At 37.4% G+C, this 21686-nt stretch overlaps 4 protein-coding genes across 6 annotated transcripts; 2 read left to right on the top strand and 2 right to left on the bottom strand.

The window, feature by feature from the left end:
* The first annotated feature begins 38 nt into the window (after positions 1-38).
* LOC662280 (ileal sodium/bile acid cotransporter) lies at positions 39-8971 on the top strand. 3 transcript variants are annotated; one of them, XM_968389.4, is made up of 6 exons: positions 39-211; positions 4094-4376; positions 4424-4650; positions 6952-7389; positions 7429-7691; positions 7747-8971. In XM_968389.4, the coding sequence occupies exons 2-6, from the start codon at positions 4094-4096 to the stop codon at positions 7850-7852; spliced, it is 1317 nt and encodes a 438-aa protein (XP_973482.1). In that variant the 5' UTR covers positions 39-211; the 3' UTR covers positions 7853-8971. The 3 variants fall into 3 exon arrangements, with proteins under 3 accessions (XP_973482.1, XP_015839042.1, XP_015839041.1); XM_015983556.2 differs by lacking the exon at positions 39-211 and adding an exon at positions 550-859 and having other exon boundaries at positions 7733-8971; XM_015983555.2 differs by lacking the exon at positions 39-211 and adding an exon at positions 567-859.
* LOC662241 (uncharacterized) lies at positions 8660-11758 on the bottom strand. The gene is made up of 7 exons (XM_968353.5): positions 11575-11758; positions 11312-11409; positions 11122-11262; positions 9773-9950; positions 9484-9619; positions 9204-9433; positions 8660-9152 (listed from the first exon to the last, which is right to left on the bottom strand). Exons 1-7 carry the CDS (start codon positions 11756-11758, stop codon positions 9031-9033), a joined length of 1089 nt encoding a protein of 362 aa, XP_973446.3. The 3' UTR covers positions 8660-9030.
* Positions 11691-20743, top strand: gammaCOP (Coat Protein (coatomer) gamma). The gene is made up of 6 exons (XM_968321.4): positions 11691-11825; positions 11874-12004; positions 12055-12449; positions 14398-15243; positions 17811-18907; positions 20565-20743. Exons 1-6 carry the CDS (start codon positions 11786-11788, stop codon positions 20693-20695), a joined length of 2640 nt encoding a protein of 879 aa, XP_973414.1. The 5' UTR covers positions 11691-11785; the 3' UTR covers positions 20696-20743.
* Gas41 lies at positions 20688-21659 on the bottom strand. The gene is made up of 4 exons (XM_968288.4): positions 21519-21659; positions 21176-21457; positions 20941-21130; positions 20688-20895 (listed from the first exon to the last, which is right to left on the bottom strand). Exons 1-4 carry the CDS (start codon positions 21564-21566, stop codon positions 20732-20734), a joined length of 684 nt encoding a protein of 227 aa, XP_973381.1. The 5' UTR covers positions 21567-21659; the 3' UTR covers positions 20688-20731.
* Between the last annotated feature and the right edge of the window lie 27 nt (positions 21660-21686).

Below are 21686 nucleotides of genomic sequence, written 5' to 3'. Positions count from 1 at the left end.
ACTTTTGAGGCGAGTAGAGAGGCGACTCTCGCTGTCTTCGTCCAACTCACGGTTACAAAACAGTCCCCTCTATTTATCCTTCGTTTATCAATTTTTTCAGTCTCCCATTGGCACTCGATTGTGATGTGCACGTGTTTTTTATTATTTTGCAATTATGTAAAATAACTTGTGTTTTGTGATTTGTGACTCGAAAAAGGTTTTTGTAGCTAAGGTAAGAGGTTATGTCACGTTGGCCTGATTGGGTGAAAATTACAAGTTATTGCAACTTTCTAAAAATCGGGTCCTTGGCCATAGGGAGGTCCGAACCGGATACAAATACTTTATTATTGCGCAACTAGACAATTAATCCTTACATGCAAAAATAAACAACTTGTTTAAAACCGAACTTGAGCGTCAACACGTAGCCGCAGTCCTGTGGGTTTCCCCGTTTATCTTTGGCGGTTTGGTGTTTATTCCAATTTAATAAAAATTTCTATCTTTTCTGATTACTTGTGAACACAAACCGTATAAAAGCCCAGTTTTGCCTGTCTTTTTGAAACACCTTGAACTTGCGTATTTTAATTCCGACTTAAATTTGAATTGGTAATGGTCGCGTGTCCCCGAATTTTGCATGTCCGGAGTCACTTAAGAAATTAATTCGATTAATAATAACTCCGGTGTCTTCGTTATTCATTCGAAATAAATTTCGAACACGAACAGGACGCTTGTTTATCGCGCGTACGTGCATTGATAAATGTTAATGCGGGATTATTTGCGTTTTTCGGTATCTTGGACATGACGATATTTTTTTAATCGCTTGAAAAAGTGAGAGGACGTAGTGAAAGTGGTCGCTGGTTGTCCTATAACTGGAGACAGAATGGTGAGTGTAGTAAAAAAATCGAATTAGATTCGTGCGTAATGTGCAAATAACGTTGTTATTGTCGTGATTAATGCCCACTCATCGTTAAAAGACACAATTTCAAACGTCTAAACGTTTGTTTGTCTAATGAATAGGGTATTTGCGTAGCAAACACCGAAACTAAATTTTTGTTGGTCTTTTTCCACTTGAAGCGATTGATTAATTTTGACTTTAAAATTCTGCGAATTTTATCCAATAAACGAGTTTTGAGATAAGAATATTTTGTTTAAAAATGAAAGTGTTGAGTATTTACGTGTTTTTTTTTCAACGGATTTTACAAATTTTAAAAAACTTGGGTTCCGAGGCTCATGGATGTCTCAGGATTAAAAAAAAATGGCGAAAAGTTGTAACTTGATTGAAGCAAATTTTCCAAAAAAAGTTTTCAAATATTAAAAAAAACATAATGTAGTGTTTTTTATTATCTACTTGTACGAAGTATCTTAATACTACTAATAATTTAATTTTTTAGTAATTTGATAATTACATTAAAAATCTAATCTAATTAAATAAAGTCAGGTCAGGTCAGGTTAGGTTATTATCTACTTATACAAAGTATCCTAATAATAATAATAATAATAATAATAATTTTATTTTTCAATATATTGCTTAGATATAAAGTCAGAGTCAGAGACTTCCTAGTTTTAAAATATCTACATTAAAAATCCATTTTTTATTAGATTCAGACAATAATTGTTCGCTTCATCCACATTCAAAATAAATAGCACAGTTGTAAAGGCCTATTAGTAAGGCTTCTGATTATCAAATAAAAATCATATCGTCACATTTAAAAAATTCTGTGATGACGCCATATTGGCCGCCATAACTGAACCAGTTATGTCAAATTTGAGCCCAATTAAAAGCTAAGTGGTAACTTACGCATTTTTTATTTTTGAAAAATAAAAGAAATATGTATTTTATACGTCACTTTATAATGGTGATTAAAAAAAATACGTGTTTGGTTCATCCATATTCAAAATAAGTAGCTCTTTGTAAAGGCCTATTAGTAGGGCTTCTAGTTATACAAGAAAAATGATTTCGTTCCATTTAAAATGTGATGACGTCAAGGCGCCGCCATATTGGCCGCCATGACTGATCCAGATGGGTCAAATTTTGCATATATTTTTTTTAATAAAAGACTTACCGATAATTACCAATTTTATGCGTACTTTTTTATAAGATTTTTGAAATAATTAAAGTGGGGATAAAAAATGACTATAAAGCGCAGGAATTGTTATATCGTCATTTTTGTTAACTGGCTAAACTGAAGAGATTTCGTTCTACTTACATTATGAAATGTCAAAACACTCAAAACCGGTCGAATGTTTCAAAACGTTAGTTGTCTTAACATGAAACTTAATAAAACTTGAGTTCGAAATTTAGTACAAAATATCATTATTAAAGACCTATTGCGATTTTTATGAGACGAATTGTTTTGAAATTATTTCAAAAAACACAAATTACTTCTCTTCTGTTAGAAGTATGGAAAAATGACTAGTAATGCAAGCAGTATTTTGATTTTTGAGCCGAGGTCGTTTACTCTCAATGATAAGATCCTTTTGTTTTTATTTTTTGTGTTCCCAAGACAAACTCCTACCAAACCTTAACCCACTTCCATTACGTTTCACATATTTACAAAGATAACAACTTAACAAAAAACGCTCAATCACAAGCGTAGACACTCGATAAGTATTTTTTTGTGTTGATTCATTTACACTCTCTTCAATTAAATTATTACAACAGCAATAAAACACCGATATCGCAATTGCTGCTAATCCTTTTTACGTCACCTCAAAGCAATGCGCCCAACGATGAATGAAAGAAAACCGGATTATGGAAAATAACACAAAAATAAGCGTTAAAGAAAAAACATAGTTACTATCTCCATGTTAATTAACCTTCTTGCTGGGTTTTCTTGATGTTAAGTGAGTCAAAAACCCAATTTTAGTAATTAATTTTATCAATTTATTTTTATACAGGGTTAATTTTTTTGATAACTCTGGCATTTTTAGGAGTTTGTAAATATTTTCTACCTCATTTAAAAGAGGAAGCTTAGATCTTTCCTTTGATGTTTTCATGTTTCCAAAAAAGAATAACAGTAAACCTCAAATGTTTAAAGTTAAGTTTTCAGAACTTTAAACAACCATATTTTTTCATGTTTCATTCATTCTTTTCAAATGAATTGTAAATCGTAGAGAATTTAATTCTGTATCGATCTGTATTATCTTTTCAACTTTTTGTTGGGATTGAGAAATTCATTAGCCATTAGCTTTTTCTCATAGGTTGCCATGGAAACGAGAGAAAAAATGTGAGAAATTAAAGTTTTTTAAAACAATATTCAATGAATTTATTTTGTTTACATCGGACGGACAACACAATTTTGAACATAGTTTATTGTTGGTTTAATTAAAAACGTTTTTATGGCAAACTATGCAAAAATAGCTGCGGTTAGTAAGAAATTTTCTACAATGTCAAAAAACCAACATAACTTGAAAATTATCACAGATAGGTATAAGGAATGCTAATACAGATCGATACAGAAAAAAAATTCTCCTTCATCTGGTAAAATAAATTGGAAATCCCATTTGAAAAAATTAAGTTATGGGTACTTGAAGTTGTCCAAACTTAACCTTAAATTTTTTGGGTTTATTAACTTCTTTTCCAATTTTGAAAACACTGGAGAACAGATATAGGCTTTCTCTTTGAATTCTCTAAATATGATTTCGAAATCTCTAAAACTAAGAGAGTTAACGATTTTTTAAGTGATAGGTGCAAATCAAAAATTTCCAAAAAATCTTAAATATCTCGAAAACGGTTAAACTTAGGCAGGGAAAGCTGTTAAAAACGGCCTTAAAATAACTCAACTAATCCAAGAACACAGTGAAAAACATAGCTTTCCATTTAAAATAAGAAAGTTGATAGCGACTTCCGGTATAACCGGACGTACCACCATCTTGAAAATATTTTTATTGAGTTGGATTATGGCTGTGAACCAGGTTTCAAATAAATATCTTTATTAGCACTAATGCGGGGTTTAGACGAAACAAGCTTAAACAAATTTTATAATCTTTTTCTAAAGTTTTTTCGTTGGTCTACAATTTGTTGGTTTGTGTATTTTTTGTTTCTCGCACTTGAAACCAAAACCCCAAACGCAAATATTTTCGCAACTATTTTCGCCGCCACACGTTGTTTCCACAGATGTGTCCCATCTCGGGAATGGTCCAATTCCTCATCGTCGTCGTCACCCTCCTCCTCCTCTGCCACGCGGCCGTCGTGCGCTCCCTGCAGGTCGTCTTCGAGCCGAAGAACGCCACCGTCCACATGCACGACACCATCCCCATAGCCTACCAGATCCTCGCAGCCCCCGACGAGAACCTCAGCCCGGTGCGGCTGTACACCGAGAACCCCAACGTGGCCAAAGTCGACGCTTTCGTCATAAAAAATCAGAGCGGGACGTTCAACTTGACTGGAAATTTTCTAGGTATTTTTTGGCTCAAGTCCAGCCGATTCAGACCGATTTGTCTGCAGGTAAGACGGAGGTGAGGTGTCAGGGGGCATATGGGAAGTTGGACGTGACTGTAATTCGCAAAAAACGAGTCATTGATACGGTTTTCACCTCGTCGGTGGCCACACTTGTCAGCATTTTGTACATCAACTTTGGCTGTGCGCTTAACTGGGGGGAAATGATACGGAATTTGAAGCGGCCAATTGGGCCCGCCATCGGCTTCGTGGGACAGTTTGTCGTAATGCCATTGGTAGGTCACAGTCGCAAAATTTCAAAAAAATTGTTTTTTTTTCATTTTTAATTCTTTTTTTCATGTTAAATTAAGGTGCATCAAGTAGGTTGTGGAAGTTTAAATGCACCTTTACATTTAATGACTGATTCACACATATGCTATTCAGAAAGACTTTAGTGACATTGCTTTTTTCTTCAGATTTTTTCGTAAAATTATTTTGTAGACAGCGTTCAAATTTTTTTATAAACACTTCTACATACCCACTCTAATTTTTTTTGAGGTTGCATTTTCTTTTTGTTTTTTTTTAGATTATCCTTTAGGCTTGTTTCTAGATTTTTCCTAAGATTCTTATTCTATAAAGCCGTATGAAGATCTAAACTCTGGAATCCACCTTTAGGTTGTTTTATAAACACTGTTTAAGTATTTTTTCAAAAATAGAAATTTTCTTTAAAATTGCATTCTGCGTATTTTTGATCTTTTTCTATGGTTTTGTTTAGAATTTTTCTAAATTTATTCTGTAACATTCTTTCTGCACTCTTTTCTATATTTTTCTGAAGGTTCTTCTCTGATTCTTCTAGATCTAAAGTCTTGACTGTCCTTTAGATTGAATTATAAATTCTTTTGAAATAAATTCTCCCTTAAAATTAGTAGACTACTCAAATTATTTTACAAACACTTCTACATTCTTCAAATTCTCTTTCAGATCATGATCTGCTCGTTTCAAAATTCCTCTATGGTTTAGTTTAGTAGATTTGAAATCTGGATTTTTTTGGTAGATTATATTTTATATATCCACCTTTAGATTGTTTTATAAATTCTGTTCCAGATGTTTAATTTTTTTTTTATAAACACTGCTTAAATATTTTTTCAAAGATCCAATTTTTTTTTTAAATTGCACTCTGCGTATTTCTTAAGTTTTTCTATAGTTTTTTTAACAATTTTCTAAATTTATTCTGTAGCATTCTTTCTGTACTCTTTTTTATTTTTCTTAAGATTCTTCTCTAAAATCGTCTTTAGATCTAAAATCTGGATTGTTCTTTATATTATGTTATAAATTCTTCTCTAGTAAATGCTCCTTTAGAATTATTTTGTAGACTGTATTCAAAATTATTTTACAAACACTTCTACAATCTCCAAGTTCTCTTTCAGATCCTAATCTGCTCTTTTCAAAGTTCTGCTATGGTTTCGTTTAGAATTTGTCTTGCGATTTTTCTAGATTTTTACCCTTCTTTCTGTACCTTTCTCTAGTAAGATTTTTTTTTCTGCTTCTTTACTAAATGTCATCGGTAGATCTGAAATCTGGACTCTTTTTTGGTAGATTATATTTTATATATTCACCTTTAGATTGTTTTATAAATTCTGTTCCAGATGTTTATATTTTTTTTATAAACACTGCTTAAATATTTTTTCAAAGATTAAATTTTTTTAAGTTTTTCTACAGTTTTGTTTAACATTTTTCTATATTTATTCTGTAGCATTCTTTCTGTACTCTTTCCTTTATTTTTCTTAAGATTCTTCTCTAAAATCGTCTTTAGATCTAAAATCTGGATTGTTCTTTACATTATGTTATAAATTCTTCTCTAGTAAATGCTCCTTTAGAATTATTTTGTAGTATTTTGTATTCAAAATTATTTTACAAACAGTTCTACAATCTCCAAGTTCTCTTTCAGATCCTAATCTGCTCTTTTCAAAGTTCTGCTATGGTTTCGTTTAGAATTTTTCTTTCGGTTTTTCTAGATTTTTACCCTTCTTTCTGTACTTTTCTCTAGTAATATTTTTTTCTGATTCTTTACTAAAGTCGTCGATAGATCTGAAATCTGGACTCTTCTTTATACATTATTTTATATATCCACCTTGAGATTGTTTTATTACAATAATTTTGTGGAATTTCCTTAATTTTATTTTATAAACACTGCGTAAATATTTTTTCAAATTGGACCCGAATTTTTCTATAGTTTTGTTTTGAATATTTCTAGATTTATTCTTCAGCATTCCTTCTGTACTCTTTTCGATATTTTTCTGAAAATTCTTCTGATTTTTTCTTAAAGTCGTCTCTAGATCTGAAGTGTGGACTATTTTTCAGATTCCTATTTAAACTTGTATTGTACACTGTATTCAACACTATTTTATGAACACTTCTACATGCTCCTTTAGATCCTAATCTGCTCTTTTCAAAATTGTTACGAAATTTTGTTTAGAATTCTCTTATATCAGTTTTTAGCGTTGTTTCTATAGAAAATTTAACATTCTAAAAATGGATTTTCTTCCAAATTTTATTAGTTGGATGCATATTACTATGATAAATTTTTAATATTCTAGCTCAGTTTTGGCGTGGGAAAGCTGCTGTTTCCCGCCAACCCCGAGATGCAGCTCGGTATGTTTTTCACGGGGGTTTCCCCGGCCGGCGGTGCCTCAAACATCTGGACGGTGGTCCTTGACGGCAACATGGACCTGTCCGTCACTATGACAACAATCAGTACCTTAGCAGCCTTCGGGATGATGCCCATGTGGCTCTTCACCCTCGGCAAAGTGATCTTCGATCAGGGCGACATCACAGTGCCTTATTCCCAAATCTCCACCTACGCCATCGCGCTGGTGATTCCCCTAGGCATCGGGTTTTTGCTGTCGCGCTATTGCAAAAAAGTCGCCACGTTCCTGGTCCGCATTTTGAAGGGTTTTTCTGCCGTCCTCCTCCTGTTCATCATTGTGTTCGCAATCGTGACCAACTTGTACTTATTCGAGTTGTTTTCGTGGCAGGTAGGTGGCATTTGGGCGCAAATAGCGTGATTGCGGTAGATTGTCCTAGCAGGGATGGGGCTGCCCTACCTGGGGTACCTTCTGGGGTACCTCCTTGCCAAGATCCTCAAGCAGCCCGCCCCCGACTGTCTCGCAATTGCGATAGAAACGGGGATTCAAAACACGGGGATCGCCATTTTTCTGCTCAGGTTCACACTGCCGCAGCCCCAAGCCGACCTGACCACAGTGGCCCCCGTCTCAGTGGCCATGATGACGCCACTGCCGCTGCTAATTATGTTCGTTTACAAGAAAATTAAAGCCAGGTTTGGGCCCAAGTCAGGGGCGTGCCTCATTTTTGCTATAGGAACGATGTTTTAGGTTATATCCCGCTCGCAAGAAGCTGAACATGGCGGTGCAAGAATTGACAATTGACGGAAACTCAAATACGCAAAAGGAGGATCGGCTTATACCGACCATTTCGTAATCTCTGTGATTGGTTAAAACGCGACTTAAATTACCAAAAATTCGGCTAATGTGCAAAAGTGGGACTCACCGCAATTATTTCCTCGCCAACTCACTCGTGAAGTAAATGAGTACCCGTTTCTGATAAAAACATTAAAATCATCGGAGCTTGGAGATTTTTTGCTCAAAACTGCGTGTTTAGGTCCAAGATTAACACAAATTTTGTGTTTTTTTGGCTAATTTTCAACCATATTTTCCCAAAAAAACGAGGTAAATCGAGTGAAACGGGCAGAATAACCCCAAATGCGATTTATTTTTGGGGCCGGTTTTATAAGAAAGCTCCATTAAAATTTAATGCGCTGTTAAAGTTAATGTAATGACTGATGAATAAGAGAAGCATCTGATTGGTTCAATTTGATCACGTGATCAGTAAACCAGGTATTGAATTACGGATTAAATTAATGACGCTTCTAGACTGTTTTAACATTATCTTGAGTGAATTTCGACTAGTTTTTTGCGAAATTTGAGATATGATCACGTTTAGCACTTAAGAAGTGCTAAATTTCATTCTTTTTTGGGTTTATCTATAACATAAATTAACTCAAAAATGTGCTTTCGAAACACAAAAATATCAAACACAATTTTTTGGGCCGATTTCGTAGTTTTTAGCTTGTTTTTAAGGAAATTTTGAAAATAAACCGCGTTTTTGGCTGTAAAGCCTGGTAAAATATTACAGGTTTTGAAAATTTTGCGATAATCATTGACTTCACGAGTGAGTAGTGGACATTAGCCGATTGTTTGACGGTGGCGGGAAATTCAAACAGCTTGACGCCTTTGAGTTTTTATTGTATATATGTTGTATAATAAATACATTTCGTTGAGTACACGTAAGTACATTCAAAAAACGAGAATTAATTGTATTATCACAAGTAGTACGTAAAACCCCACAATATGAGAACTGTGATGATTTCGCAGTATGTATAGTAATAAATAAATTGATTTCAGTATTACGTCTAAATTCCTACATTGTATAAAATTGTAAATAAATTAATAGACAAAATATACAATAATTACAAAAGCTCTCTACTATTTGTTGTGAAAAATTGCGACTTTGTATAAAATAAATTAGGAAATTATTTAAGGCTCACTTCTTTTCTATTCTACTAGAAAAAACCTAAGATCGGAAACCTAAAGCGGCAATTATACGTTGTTCACTCTCGTCGTCCCGTTTTCCTTGATTGAGTTGCTAACCGTTTGAGTGTGATTGTAAATAGACTGGAGCGGCACGTGGAGCAGTTCCACAATTTTGATAAACTCCTTTTCTGCAAAACATCCGATAACATTCTAGTTTATTCCAGTCGCGCGAAATTTACCATTCTCTGACGTAATCATCCCGTGCCTAATCAAAAAATCTAACGCTACTGGAACACTCGTCGTCTTAAAATCAGAACTAAACAATTTCTCTAGACACTGTTCAGCTGGAAGCAATTCAAAAGTTTCAACTTCCCCATCCGCATTTTCTGGAATAAAATCTAATGGAAGTTCCAAATCGAAAACAAACTCTGTATTGGGGAATAAGCCCCTTTCAGATTCGAAAAAAAACCTACAGAAATCCAATCAATCCTCAAAACGCCCCTAAAATCGCTGACTTACGAGACACATCCCGCGCTGACCAAGTTCTTCATCAACTCGGCTGGGATGGACGCCTCCTCCATGGCCTCCTTGTAGGCCGTCTCGAAAATGCCGTGCCCCACCGACAGCCCCCCGCCCACCATGTTGTCCCATTTACCTAAATTCGGACACCATTAAAAAACTTGTACACGTTAGCAGAAAAACGCGACAGATGCTTTTTGATGTTTTTGTAATACACTATCTTTATAATATTCTGAATTTTTGGTTTGTGTCTGTTTTTTGGAAATGTTCTCGCTGCTTGGCCACCTACCTGGCCAGGTCTGCTTGGTGGCGGCGCGCTTCTGCAGCCACAGACACAGCCCCAGCTTGGGGTGCCGCACGTACCCGTTGATGTCCACCCCGTAGTTGCGTATGCCGAAGAGACACGTCGCCGAGCGGTCCATCTTGAGCAGACTCTTCGAGGTGAAGTCAGTCTTGACCTCGTAGCACTGAAAGGGGCCCTTGTTATTGTTTCGCGGCATGAGGGGGGCTCAGTGCCGAAACTAGGTACTAATTGACAATAGGCGAGTTTTCACTTTGACGCACTTAAGCATAATTTTCTTAACACTAGATTGCTACTATTATAATTTCTGTTAGAGGCATGTCTTAGAGGAATATAAAAACCAAAAAATTATAGAGTATGAAAACCTGAAAAAAAGAAAATGGTCCCGATTTCAATTTATTAAAGGCATACTTAAAATTATTTAAACAATAGGTACACATTTAATTTCCAATTTGAGATTTAGTCTATGTGCATATAGCTGAATATTAAGACAAAAATAATAGAAAAAATAAGACTGGTGTGTAATATTTCAATAACAATAATGTAGGAATCTGCTAAATTTAATGCAAATATTGAAATTTTTAAAGAAACCCTTCTTGCTTTCACCTGGCAAACTTATTTATTAATTTTCATCATAATTTAAATTTGACTTTTGTTTATAATGCTTAAACCTGACAGACGTCCTCGTGTCACTGACGATCTTATTTTAATTTTTAATTATCAGTTTTAATTTCGAAAAAATGTTTTCGCAAGATGCACTTGTTACTGGTACAGGAACAAAAATAAAACTCACCTTAATAGTCTTTTTAATATGAATTATCTTACTGCGTTCATCCAGTCATCATCAGACTCGGTTTGAACAAAATTTTGTAAAAACCTGGCACCGCTAGCTCGCTCTAATTGTCTGTTTTCACGAATTTTTCTGGAAAACGGCCCTCACGCTTTTTTATTTGGTCTCTTTGACATTTTTAAGCCAATTTTTCTAGTTCATTTGAAACTCAAATTTAACACAACCACTAGAGACTCAGTGACACGACTCAAAAGACCGAGAGCCATTTTGCCGATGAAATGCAAACTGAACTAACTCTTGTAGTATACGAGTAGCTTAACCAGCAAAAAGTACCTAATCCCTTATTGAAGAATTATCAGAACTGAAATTGATTAACAACTAAACAAAGAAAGTACGTACATAACTTTAGAAAATGAGATTCCAAAACAAACGCTTCTGCAAAATCATTGTTATAAGGTTGCACAAATTTTGTTTAAAAATAATTTGGAGAACCTAATTTGGCAAGGGCCTACTTCGCCCATACCTAGTTTCGGCACTGGGGGCTCACCTCGTCGCGCCAGCCCTTCAGCGCGATGAAGACGCTGCCGGCGCGCAGTTCGCGCAAGACGCGGTCCACCTGCGAGCTGCGCTCCTCGTAGTCGCGGAACGCGGGGTTGAGCTCCACGCAGCCGGACGTTATGCGGAAAACCTTGAAAAAGTCGCGTTAATATCGGCCCGACCGTGCATAATTAGGCTACTTCGGGGAACTTGAGGAGCTGGCTCATGACGTCCGGCCGGACGAGCCCCACCTGGAAGCCCTCCACCACGAAGGGCCGGCAGTCGCCCGACGACAGACCTGCAACTTTCTGAATAATTGCCGAGTCGTGGCGATTTTTTAAATCATGGGTGTATGCCAGGATCAATATCACCAGCAGGAGTTAATGCACGACTTTTCCCGCGTTTGGTGAATGTGAGCCGGTGCGAAACGCCACGGAGGCGTTGTCGCGCGGCTAGAACTCACCTGACAAGTAGAAACAATTAAATTTTTGGGCGAGTTTAAGTAATCTTGACATGTTCTTGTTGGACTGTTGCACTGACATTGGAACACTTGACATTTTTATTGACAGCCTTGTTGACGTTTCTGGGGACTTTCGTCCCCACCTAGCCACAGAATTGTCAACCTCAAAACAGTGACGTGTAAACATTTCCAATTTTCACGGGATTTTCACGAAATGAGTTCGTTTAAACGCGACAAGAAGGAGGAAGAGGACGGTTTGTACCCCCTTTTGTCTAATTCTGGCCCATTGACCCAAATTTCAGGGGGCGGCAACCCTTTCCAAAACATCGAGAAAACCACAGTCTTGCAGGAGGCCCGTGTCTTTAACGACACGACCGTCAACCCTCGCAAATGCACCCACATTCTCACCAAACTCCTCTATCTCCTCAACCAAGTGAGTCCAAAACCGCCCTTTGAGACATTATTTTCCGGTCAAAATTGCAGGGGGAGCAGCTTGGGACCAAAGAGGCCACAGACGCGTTTTTCGCAATGACTAAACTGTTCCAGTCGCGTGATGTCATCCTACGCCGGATGGTTTACCTAGGGATTAAGGAATTGAGCTCGATTGCTGATGATGTCATTATTGTTACTTCAAGTCTCACTAAGGACATGACGGGGAAGGAGGATTTGTACAGAGCGGCCGCGATTAGGGCCCTTTGTAGCATCACAGATGCGACGATGTTGCAAACGATTGAAAGATACATGAAACAGGCGATTGTTGATCGGAACTCAGCTGTGAGTTCGGCCGCACTTGTCAGTTCCTTGCATTTGACCAAGTTGGCTCCGGAGGTGGTCAAGCGGTGGGTCAACGAGGCACAAGAGGCTGTCAATAGCGATAAGTAAGCAAAATACAAAAATTATTTAGCGAAGTTATGCAACCAATAATACAAGTTTTTTACTGAATTGTTATTGCACTGAAAAAATTACTTTATTTTGCATTTTGAAAAGTTAGAAACGCAATAACTTTACAAAATTTTGTAAAAAATAACTCGAAAAATCCTGTAATCGGAAATTACGTTACTGTTGCCTTTTTCGACCAAGATTTTGCTAAATCGGTTCGATAAATGTTATAAAAGAAAGGCCGCTGGAAAATAAACTCGCATGAGGCCAAAAAAAAATTTTCAAAAGAAGGTTAAAAATGACTTTATTCGTTTATTTTTCCCCAGGTTTGTTTTGTTTTGTAGCGAGAAACTCACTTTTTGGCAAAGTTCGTCAAAATATAACCAAATTAGACTGAAAATAAGCCGAAAAACTCCAAATATTGGTCAAGAAGTGTATCATGTTTACTCTTCTACGTACGTGTTTAAGCGTAAATTCTCAATTTTTTTGGATTCTAAAAACAAAAAATTACCAAATAGTCGTCAAAACGTACATAATTTTTGCATAATAGAGACGTTTCGCACGTTTTTCAGTCAGGTCAGGTCAGAATTAAAAATAATGGACTTTATCTATGTGGTGGTTCTTAACTTATTTTATAAGCGGCAATTGTTTTTTCTAATTTATCTATTCAATTAACATATTAGCTGTTTGAAAACTATAAAAACGCCAACGTCGTAACTTCTTCGGTCACTAGAGAGAGCGAATCAAAGAATTTTAACATCGCTAACATCAACTAATGAATTAGTCCAATAAGTGGAAAAACAGCATAAAACTTATTATTATACTTGTTGATGTCTACTTTTAATTTCCAAGTCCATCTTCTGTAATTTCTTCATTATTTTGGGTTTTCTTGTTGATAGTTCCGTGCTGACTGTTGTTTCAACATTAATTATGCTCTCAATTTTTAAGTATCATTTCTTTATTTTCTTGTGGTAATTTTTTCTTCCCTTCCTTACTATTTCGTCTTTCTTTTTGAAGAATATTTTTAATATTTTAAAGAAAATTTCTTTCGTTACTTCAAATTTTGTTAATTGTTACTCATTGTTTCTTCTGCACGCTTTCTTTCATTCTGTGTACTATTTCCAATACTCCTTCTTTATACCCTTATTTTCCACCCTGATTTCGTTTCGTTTTGCATTTATTCATTTTTTAATTAAATATTAGTTTTTCATTTTTCCAGTTATCTCCAGATCTGTAATTTCTTTCTATTTTCCTTTTTATTTATTTATTGTTCTTTTCATTTACCAGTTATTCTTCCATATACTTTGTTAATTATTTGACAACCTTTTTGATATTCTATCTACTCCTAATTTCCAAAACCTTCTTCTTTAATTTCTTGGTTTCCTTCCTGTTTAACAATGGGGTTATACAGAATTTTTTGGGAAAATTCTAAATTAGGGCAAGAATTTGCCATGAAAGTTGTCGCAACGGTTAAATTTACTCGGCATTAGCGAATGTCAGTAAAATGACTTAAGTGGGTCACCTGACCAGCGACAACTAAACAATAACAATATTTTTAAAATTTAAATGGACAAATTACTATTAGAAGGAACATTGTTTTAGAGTAACTGTTTTAGTTTATAAGTAATTTTTGTATATATTCGTAATAAAATCAGTATGAACTTAACCCCGAGTTCCACCCATTCATGGTCCTTCGAGCCGGATATGAATCAGCGACCTATGGATTCGTTTCCACTCTTATAGTTTTAACATTGTAGTATTAGTTCTGTTTTTTTTTATTATTTGCTACTGTCTCTGGTCAAAGTGTGTTTATTTTTTTAAGCATTTTAACATCGCTAACATCAACTAATGTATTACGTACCTCAAATAACTAAGCTTATTATTTACAATGTTATCAATAACTCGATAACGTAGGACAATTGTAAATTTTTTTCTCGTAAATTTCAGCATAATGGTGCAATACCACGCCTTGGGCCTCCTGTACCACATCCGCAAAACGGACCGCTTAGCTGTAACGAAGCTCGTGGCGAAGCTGACGCGCATTTCGCTCAAGTCGCCGTATGCCGTCTGCATGCTGATCCGCATCGCGGCCAAGCTGCTCGACGAGGAGGACACCGGCGCTGATTCGCCTCTGGCCGACTTCATCGAGTCCTGCCTGCGCCACAAGAGCGAGATGGTCGTGTACGAGGCGGCCCACGCCATCGTCAACCTCCGGCGCACCACCAGCCGCGAGCTGGCGCCCGCCATCAGCGTGCTGCAGCTGTTCTGCGGCTCGCCCAAGCCCACGCTGCGGTTCGCCGCCGTGCGCACGCTGAACCAGGTGGCGATCTCGCACCCGGCCGCCGTGACGGCGTGCAACCTGGACCTGGAGAACCTGATCACGGACTCGAACCGCTCGATCGCCACGCTGGCCATCACCACGCTGCTGAAGACGGGCGCCGAGTCGTCGGTCGACCGGCTCATGAAGCAGATCGCGACGTTCGTGTCGGAGATCAGCGACGAGTTCAAGGTGGTGGTGGTGCAGGCGATCCGGGCGTTGGCGCTCAAGTTTCCGCGGAAGCACAGCGTTCTGATGAACTTCCTGTCGGCGATGCTAAGGGACGAGGGCGGGCTGGAGTATAAGGCGTCCATTGCCGACACCATTATCACCATCATTGAGGATAATCCCGAGGCGAAGGAGGCTGGGTTAGCGCATCTGTGCGAGTTCATTGAGGATTGTGAGCATACGTCGCTGGCGGTCAGGATTCTGCATCTGTTGGGGAAGGAAGGGCCGAGGACCAAACAACCCTCGAGGTATGTTTTGGGTTTTTGGTGCTTTCTATCGCTGTTTTTTTATTTTTAATGTTTCGCCAGTCGATTCCCCAGGCCATTTTACGTTCAGAACATATCTAGTTTGGCTCAAAATTTTGCCCCAATTCACAAAATAGGAAAAAGATTTTTTGGGGACGATTACTTTTGCGTAATAGTTGTTTGAAAGGTGCAATTGTAAAATGCTTTAGTGTAATTTTAGGGAACTCTAAGGTTTAGGATAAAATTCAAGGAATCTCCTTCACTTTGCGAAACGTAAAATTTTTAGTTGTAAAATTTTTGCGAAAATTCACCTACCAAATTTCATGCGTTTGTGAGTGGAATTTTGTCAAAAATGAGCTAAAAACCATTGTGTTATTTTTTATTAAGCGAGAACATTTTTGGGACTCATAACTCAAAATCTAATAGTCTTAATTAGGTCAAAACAGTTTAGGCAGTGAATTACGTGGTTAGTTTTACGTCGTATGTAATAAAACATTATTTTTTTTACTCATGACTGCAAGTTTTTTTGAAAATTATCGCTTTAACTGTTGAAAATTCATTAAATCATATCGAAAGTGAATTTATTTTGTTTGTTTGATACGTTTTTGAGTGGGATTTTGCCAAAAATGAGGTGAAAAATCATTAAACCTGATAGAAAGTAGGGTTGCAAAGGCAGTATATTTTGTGGCAAAAATCGCTGGATTTTTTCGAGTTTTTGCTTTTTACGATAGTATTTGGTACATTTTACAGCCAAGTAGGCAAAAGCAAGTTGAAAAAAAAAGTATTAAATTCGCTTTTTTTGATTATTTTTATTCGAAAAATTTTGGTAAAAATGCCTAACAAATCTAATTTATTTTGAACCATTCATTTTGTAACACTTTATCAAGACACGAGTAATTTTTACAAAAATTAATCAAAATTTAAGTCATTTTATGTCCGTTTTACTCGATTACCTTGTTTTTGAGTGAAATTTTGTCGTTTTTACCTTTTTTAAGCCTTCTTTAAGTGTATTTTTAAATTAAATTATTGAGCATTTTTGCTAAAACAGATCGAAAAATTTAATAATTTTGTCATTTAGCGTCAAAAATAAGCCGGAAAACACAAATTTTGACCACAATTGCCTTGTTTTTTTACTACTTTTAAGTTTCTATGTACGTTTTTAAAGTAAATTAATTATTGGTAATATTTTCAAAATTAATCGAAAAATCGCCAAAGTAAGGCAAAAAATACAAAATCTGGTTGCAAATTGTCTTGTTTTTAACTTTTTGATGTTTTTAGCACGTTTTTGAACTAAGTTCTTGAGATTTTTTGCTAAAAGTAAGTCGGAAAATATGTTAATTTTGTCTTTTGTCGCCAAAAATAAGCCGAAAAATACAAATTTTGACTGAAAATTTATTTGATTTTTCCTTTTTCAAGTTTCTATAACCATGTTTTTAAACAAACTTTTCGAGAATTTTTTCTAAAACACATTGAAACACACGTTGTTTGTCTTTTCCAAGCCTTTAAGCACATTTTTGATTCAAATTTAGAAGAATTTTTGCTAAAACAGCTCGAAAAAACACCATAATTAAAAACAATTTGCTTTTTATCGTTTAAAATAACCCGAAAACACAAATTTTGTTGAATTAATATTATAGACAACTTTTGCCAAAATAGATCGAAAAATCACCAAACTAAGTTGCCTTTTATTTTTAAAAATAAGCCAAAAAAACATATTTTTGTTTAGTTACAAGTAGAACACAAAAACATCAAATTAATTCGAAAAATTTGTTAATTTTACATTTTCTTGTCAAAAATAAATAAAAAAACTACTAATTCATCGGAAAAGTGGTTTTTAATTTTTTCTAGCCTTTAAACACTTTTTTGAGCTAAATCGCCAAATTAAGTTGAAAAATACATTGATTTTGTCTTTTATCGTCAAAAATAAACCGAAATAACACAACTTATGGTTGGAACGGGTCTTGTTTTCACCATTTTTAAGCTTTAAAGCACGTTGGTGCATTAAATTATTGGGAATTTTCGCTAAAAGAGGTCGAAAATTGGGCCGAAAAATGTCAAAAATAAACCTTTTTGAAGGTGTTAAGCACGTTTTGAACGATTTTTACTGCCAATTTCTTCTAAAACAAGTAAAAAATCACTGAATTAAGTCGAAAATTACATTGTTTTTGTGCTTTATTTCAAGCAGAAACATCCGAAGGCTTCATAGAACAGTTCAAAACATGGCCTCCTTGATATATTGAGACAACTTCGTTGTCGAAGTTACTCAATACATCAAGGAGGCCATGGTTCAAAACTGTTGGAATATAAAATTGTCGCAGGTTGCTTTGGCGCCAAAAACAGTCAAAAAGTCAAAATTCCGGCGCATTTTTGCAAAATCCCCCAATGACCCGCGGCAACCAACGCGAACTCGCGCGCGCAAAATTCCAGAAGAGGCAAGAAAAAGCCAAAAGCAAGTTACGCAACGACGGCCTAACCCTCGAACAGCGCAAATTCCGCGACGCTGAAAAAATGCGCGAGAAGCAACGAAAAAAATCCGAGCAAAGCCCAACCCCATAATTTTGTAATTCCAGGTGCATTCGTTTCATCTACAACCGCGTCATTCTGGAGAACCCCACCGTCCGCGCGGCGGCCGTCTCGGCCATGGCCCAGTTCGGGGCCACTTGCCCCGACCTCCTCGAAAACATCCAAGTGCTGCTGGCGCGTTGCCAAATGGACTCGGACGACGAGGTCCGCGACAGGGCCACTTACTACAGCAGTATTTTGGGGCAGCAAGACAAGGGGCTGTACAATAACTACATCCTGGAGACACTCCAAGTGTCCATCCCGGCACTGGAGCGCTCGCTCAAAGACTACGCCCTGAACCCGGGCGACAGCCCCTTCGACATGAAGTCGGTCCCCATCGCGGTGATTCCAACCCGCGAGGAAGCCGAAGACAAGCACAAAGCCGACGGAATGATCATCTCCAGCGGCCCCCCGAAGCCCCCAACGGTCTCACGCGAGGAGAGCTTCGCCGAGAAGCTGGGCCACCTGCCGGGGGTCGCCGACCTGGGGCCCCTCTTCAAGAGCTCGGAGGTGGTCGAGTTGACCGAATCCGAGACGGAGTATTTCGTCAGGTGTATCAAGCACTGTTTCACCAATCATGTGGTCTTGCAGTTCGACTGTTTGAACACGCTGAGCGACCAACTGCTGGAGGATGTGCGCGTTCAGCTGGACCCCAGCGAGGGGTACACTGTTCTGAGGGAGATAGCGTGCCCCAAGTTGCCGTATAATGAGACAGGGAGCGCTTATGTCGTTTTGCAGTTTCCGGAGAACGATTTGCCGAATAGTGTTGGGACGTTTGGGGCCGTCTTGAAGTTTATTGTTAAGGATTGTGACCCCAATACGGGGCTGCCGGACACCGATGAGGGCTACGATGATGAGTATATGCTCGAGGATTTGGAGATTACGCTCGGGGATCAAATCCAGAAGATCAATAAGGTGAATTGGGGGGCGGCCTGGGACGAGGCCGTGGCCACGTGTGTCGAAATGGAGGATACGTATTCGCTGAGTTCGATGAGTACGCTGGAGGAGGCGGTTAAAAATATTGTGCAGTTTTTGGGGCTCCAGCCGGCTGAACGCACCGATAAAGTTCCAGAGGGGAAAACCACTCACACTTTGCTATTAGCAGGTAATTACTCACATTTTTAATTGCGTGATTTTTTTTGTTTCTTTAAACCAATATTAAAATTTCTGGCTAAAGGCTGGATTTTTGGTAATATGTATTAGGTTGTGTCACTTTTTAGCCTAGACACAGACCTTGAGCACTTTCCCGAATATTAATCTGATTTTTTTTCCATTTTTTCAGTTAAATTATTGAAAATTATCAAATTATGTACATAAAAGGTAATGTGATTTTAGCTGGTTTCCACCAAATAGGTGCCTTTTTGAAATTGCATTTATTGTATTTTCGCTAGATTTTACTCATAGCTCTTTTGTGAGCGAAATTCTGTCTGAAATACGCCTTTTTATGCTTGCAACCCTTTAGGCATGTCTTTGAACAGACTTTTTGCCTTTTCGAGAAACGCGATTATGTTGCAGTTTTATCGAAAGTAAGCCTACAGAGAAGACAAGGTAGGAATTAAAGCGAAAACGGTGTCTAAAGGACATTTTTCAGTAAGAATGGCAATTATGTCGCAAATTTTTGATAAAAACAAGCGGGATAATGAACGAATTAAGTCACGACGCTAAATTTATCTTTTCCCGCACGTTTTTGTATGGGTATTTTTCGAAAAATACTTCTGGAACCAACTGGAAGATTAATAACAAATTAGATCGAAACTAGATGAGCGATTTAGCTCTCTTTTTAAGCGGAATATAACGCCAAAAATAAACCTTTCAATAAGCTTTTCAATCATCTCTTATTTTTTTTGTGAAATATTGTTAAAGCAGACCAAAAAAATCGCGACACTGGGGCAAAAGATACTTTGTTTTTACATTTTGCGGAGAGTTTTAACACATTACTGGGTCAGAAAAGCAATTACATCGCAAACTTACATCAAAATTAAGCCGATAAATCACAGAATTAAACCAAAACCGGTGTCTAAAGGAAATTTTTCGGTTAAAAATGCAGAATTTTGGTAAAAACATGCGGAAAAATGAACGAATTATAAGGTGTTTAAGTACCTTTTACTCTATTAATTTGGAAAACTGACTGAACGTTCAACAAATTAATTATTAGATAGAAATTGATGTAACTTGATTTCCCTTTTTTTAAAGCGGAACTTCGTCAGAAGTAAAGCCTTTTTTCTTTTCAAGTCTTTAGCTACGACTTTGAAATAAATTCTTGGGTTCTATTTGCGAAAAACAATTTTTGTTCGAAAAATTTTAATAAAACTGGACCTCATTAGACCAATTATTTCGTTTGATCTACTCGATTTAGCTTATTTCTCACCTAAATTTGGGTTCTATTTGCGAAATTTTGCTAAAACGGACCGAAAAATCGCCACATTTTCGATCGAAAGATACTTAATTTTTGTGTTTTACCGCGAGTTTTTACACGTTTTTCAGTCAGAAATGCGATTAGTTCGCAAAATTAATACATTCGCCGAGAAATTCGGCCCAAAATAGCGTTTTAGTCTGTTTTTCAGCTAGAAATTGTATAAAACACACCGACATTACCGGAAGATCACCAAATTAAAGCAAAAAACGGTGTTCTATTTACCGTTTTCCACTGTTTTAAGCACGTTTTTGTATTTCTTTTTTTTTTCGAAAAATACTAAAAGGGACTGAAATATATTTTACAAAAAAATTGTTTATTCAGATTTGAGTAATTTCTTAAATTTCAGGAATGTTTAGAGGCGGCATTGACATCCTCGTGAGGGCCAAACTGGCCCTTGCCGACGGTGTAACGATGCAACTAACGGTGAGGTCAACAGATGGCGATGTTGCCGAATTAATTACGTCAACAGTAGGGTAAAAAAGTTATATTCATGTTTATTTCCTAATAAAGTTATTAAACCACGTATTGATTGTCTTGCACTTTGGCTATTTCCTCCTTGAACTGCGAAATCGTCTCTTTGGCCAGTTTGAGTCGGTTTTTCAGGACCCCAATCTCGGCCTTGACTTTTTGCTTCGCTTCTGTGATGCTTTTCAAAGTTTTCTCCTTCTTTTCCTCAACTAAAACACATAATTAATTCGGGAAAAACCAAAAAAGACGCCGACAATTCGTATTGTGCTCCCACCGCGCCAAAGTCAACTGTTTGGTGTTCGTCAGTAAATGGTGCATGAGCTGTGTGGGGTCCTGGAAGACAATCTCGTCGTAGCTCTCCGACAGGAGCCCCTTCCCCTGCTCCATCCCGATATCCATGGTGCCCCCCGAGTGAAACAACTTCAAAATGTGGTACATGGTGACCTACAACCCCAAATGAAACCAACCAAAAAAAATTTAAAAAAATACCGGGCGTTCATTGGGGTCGTGAAAGTGTATCTTTATGACGATTTCGAACTCGCCCCAGCCCGTTTCGCTGATTTCGTAAGGGGGCTTCACCACGATGCGGTTCTGGTTGGCGTAACTTTCGTGCAACTTGAAGTGGACCTTTTTCACGTAACAGGAGATGTCCTCGTTGTTGTAGGGCTTGACGTACACCGTCCATTGGTGCGTATGCCCGTCCTCCTCCCGTTTTTTCCCGAAATAGCGCGCTATGTTCCCGTAAACTATGGGCTTAACGATGCAAACCCCCTGCGGAAAACAACACAATATGCACAAATGGGGGCGTCCGGGGACGCGGAAAGGGACGTACTTTGAGTCTACCGCCGGAGTCGGGCCCAAAATCGGTCGGGAGGCTCATTTCCTCGACTCAAAAGAAATCCTTTGGGGGTTATGCTCGTGCTACCAACCTTAGGCAAGTGTCAGGTGGGATTTAATCGGGTTTTGAAAAATCCACGAGCGATATTGCGCCCCTATGGCC

This window comes from Tribolium castaneum, chromosome 2, assembly GCF_031307605.1.
Source record: "Tribolium castaneum strain GA2 chromosome 2, icTriCast1.1, whole genome shotgun sequence".
Taxonomy (NCBI): domain Eukaryota; kingdom Metazoa; phylum Arthropoda; class Insecta; order Coleoptera; family Tenebrionidae; genus Tribolium; species Tribolium castaneum.
This window is presented reverse-complemented; position numbering and strand designations above follow the sequence as displayed.

Excerpts from the sequence above, each read along its gene's own strand:
- LOC662280 (XM_015983555.2), top strand. Across the intron at positions 4,377-4,423 it reads CTTGACTGGAAATTTTCTAG|GTAAGACGGAGGTGAGGTGT; the intron begins GTATTTTTTGGC and ends ATTTGTCTGCAG. Across the intron at positions 4,651-6,951 it reads AGTTTGTCGTAATGCCATTG|CTCAGTTTTGGCGTGGGAAA; the intron begins GTAGGTCACAGT and ends TTAATATTCTAG.
- LOC662241 (XM_968353.5), bottom strand. The coding sequence starts at position 11,758 with ATGTTTACACGTCACTGTTTTGAGGTTGACAATTCTGTGGCTAGGTGG. Across the intron at positions 11,410-11,574 it reads TAATTGTTTCTACTTGTCAG|GTCTGTCGTCGGGCGACTGC; the intron begins GTGAGTTCTAGC and ends AGAAAGTTGCAG. Across the intron at positions 9,434-9,483 it reads GTCAGCGCGGGATGTGTCTC|GTTTTTTTTCGAATCTGAAA; the intron begins GTAAGTCAGCGA and ends GGATTTCTGTAG.
- gammaCOP (XM_968321.4), top strand. The coding sequence starts at position 11,786 with ATGAGTTCGTTTAAACGCGACAAGAAGGAGGAAGAGGACG. Across the intron at positions 12,005-12,054 it reads TCCTCTATCTCCTCAACCAA|GGGGAGCAGCTTGGGACCAA; the intron begins GTGAGTCCAAAA and ends TCAAAATTGCAG. Across the intron at positions 18,908-20,564 it reads TCACACTTTGCTATTAGCAG|GAATGTTTAGAGGCGGCATT; the intron begins GTAATTACTCAC and ends CTTAAATTTCAG.
- Gas41 (XM_968288.4), bottom strand. The coding sequence starts at position 21,566 with ATGAGCCTCCCGACCGATTTTGGGCCCGACTCCGGCGGTAGACTCAAA. Across the intron at positions 21,458-21,518 it reads ACTCCGGCGGTAGACTCAAA|GGGGTTTGCATCGTTAAGCC; the intron begins GTACGTCCCTTT and ends TGTTTTCCGCAG. Across the intron at positions 21,131-21,175 it reads ACGACCCCAATGAACGCCCG|GTCACCATGTACCACATTTT; the intron begins GTATTTTTTTAA and ends TTGGGGTTGTAG.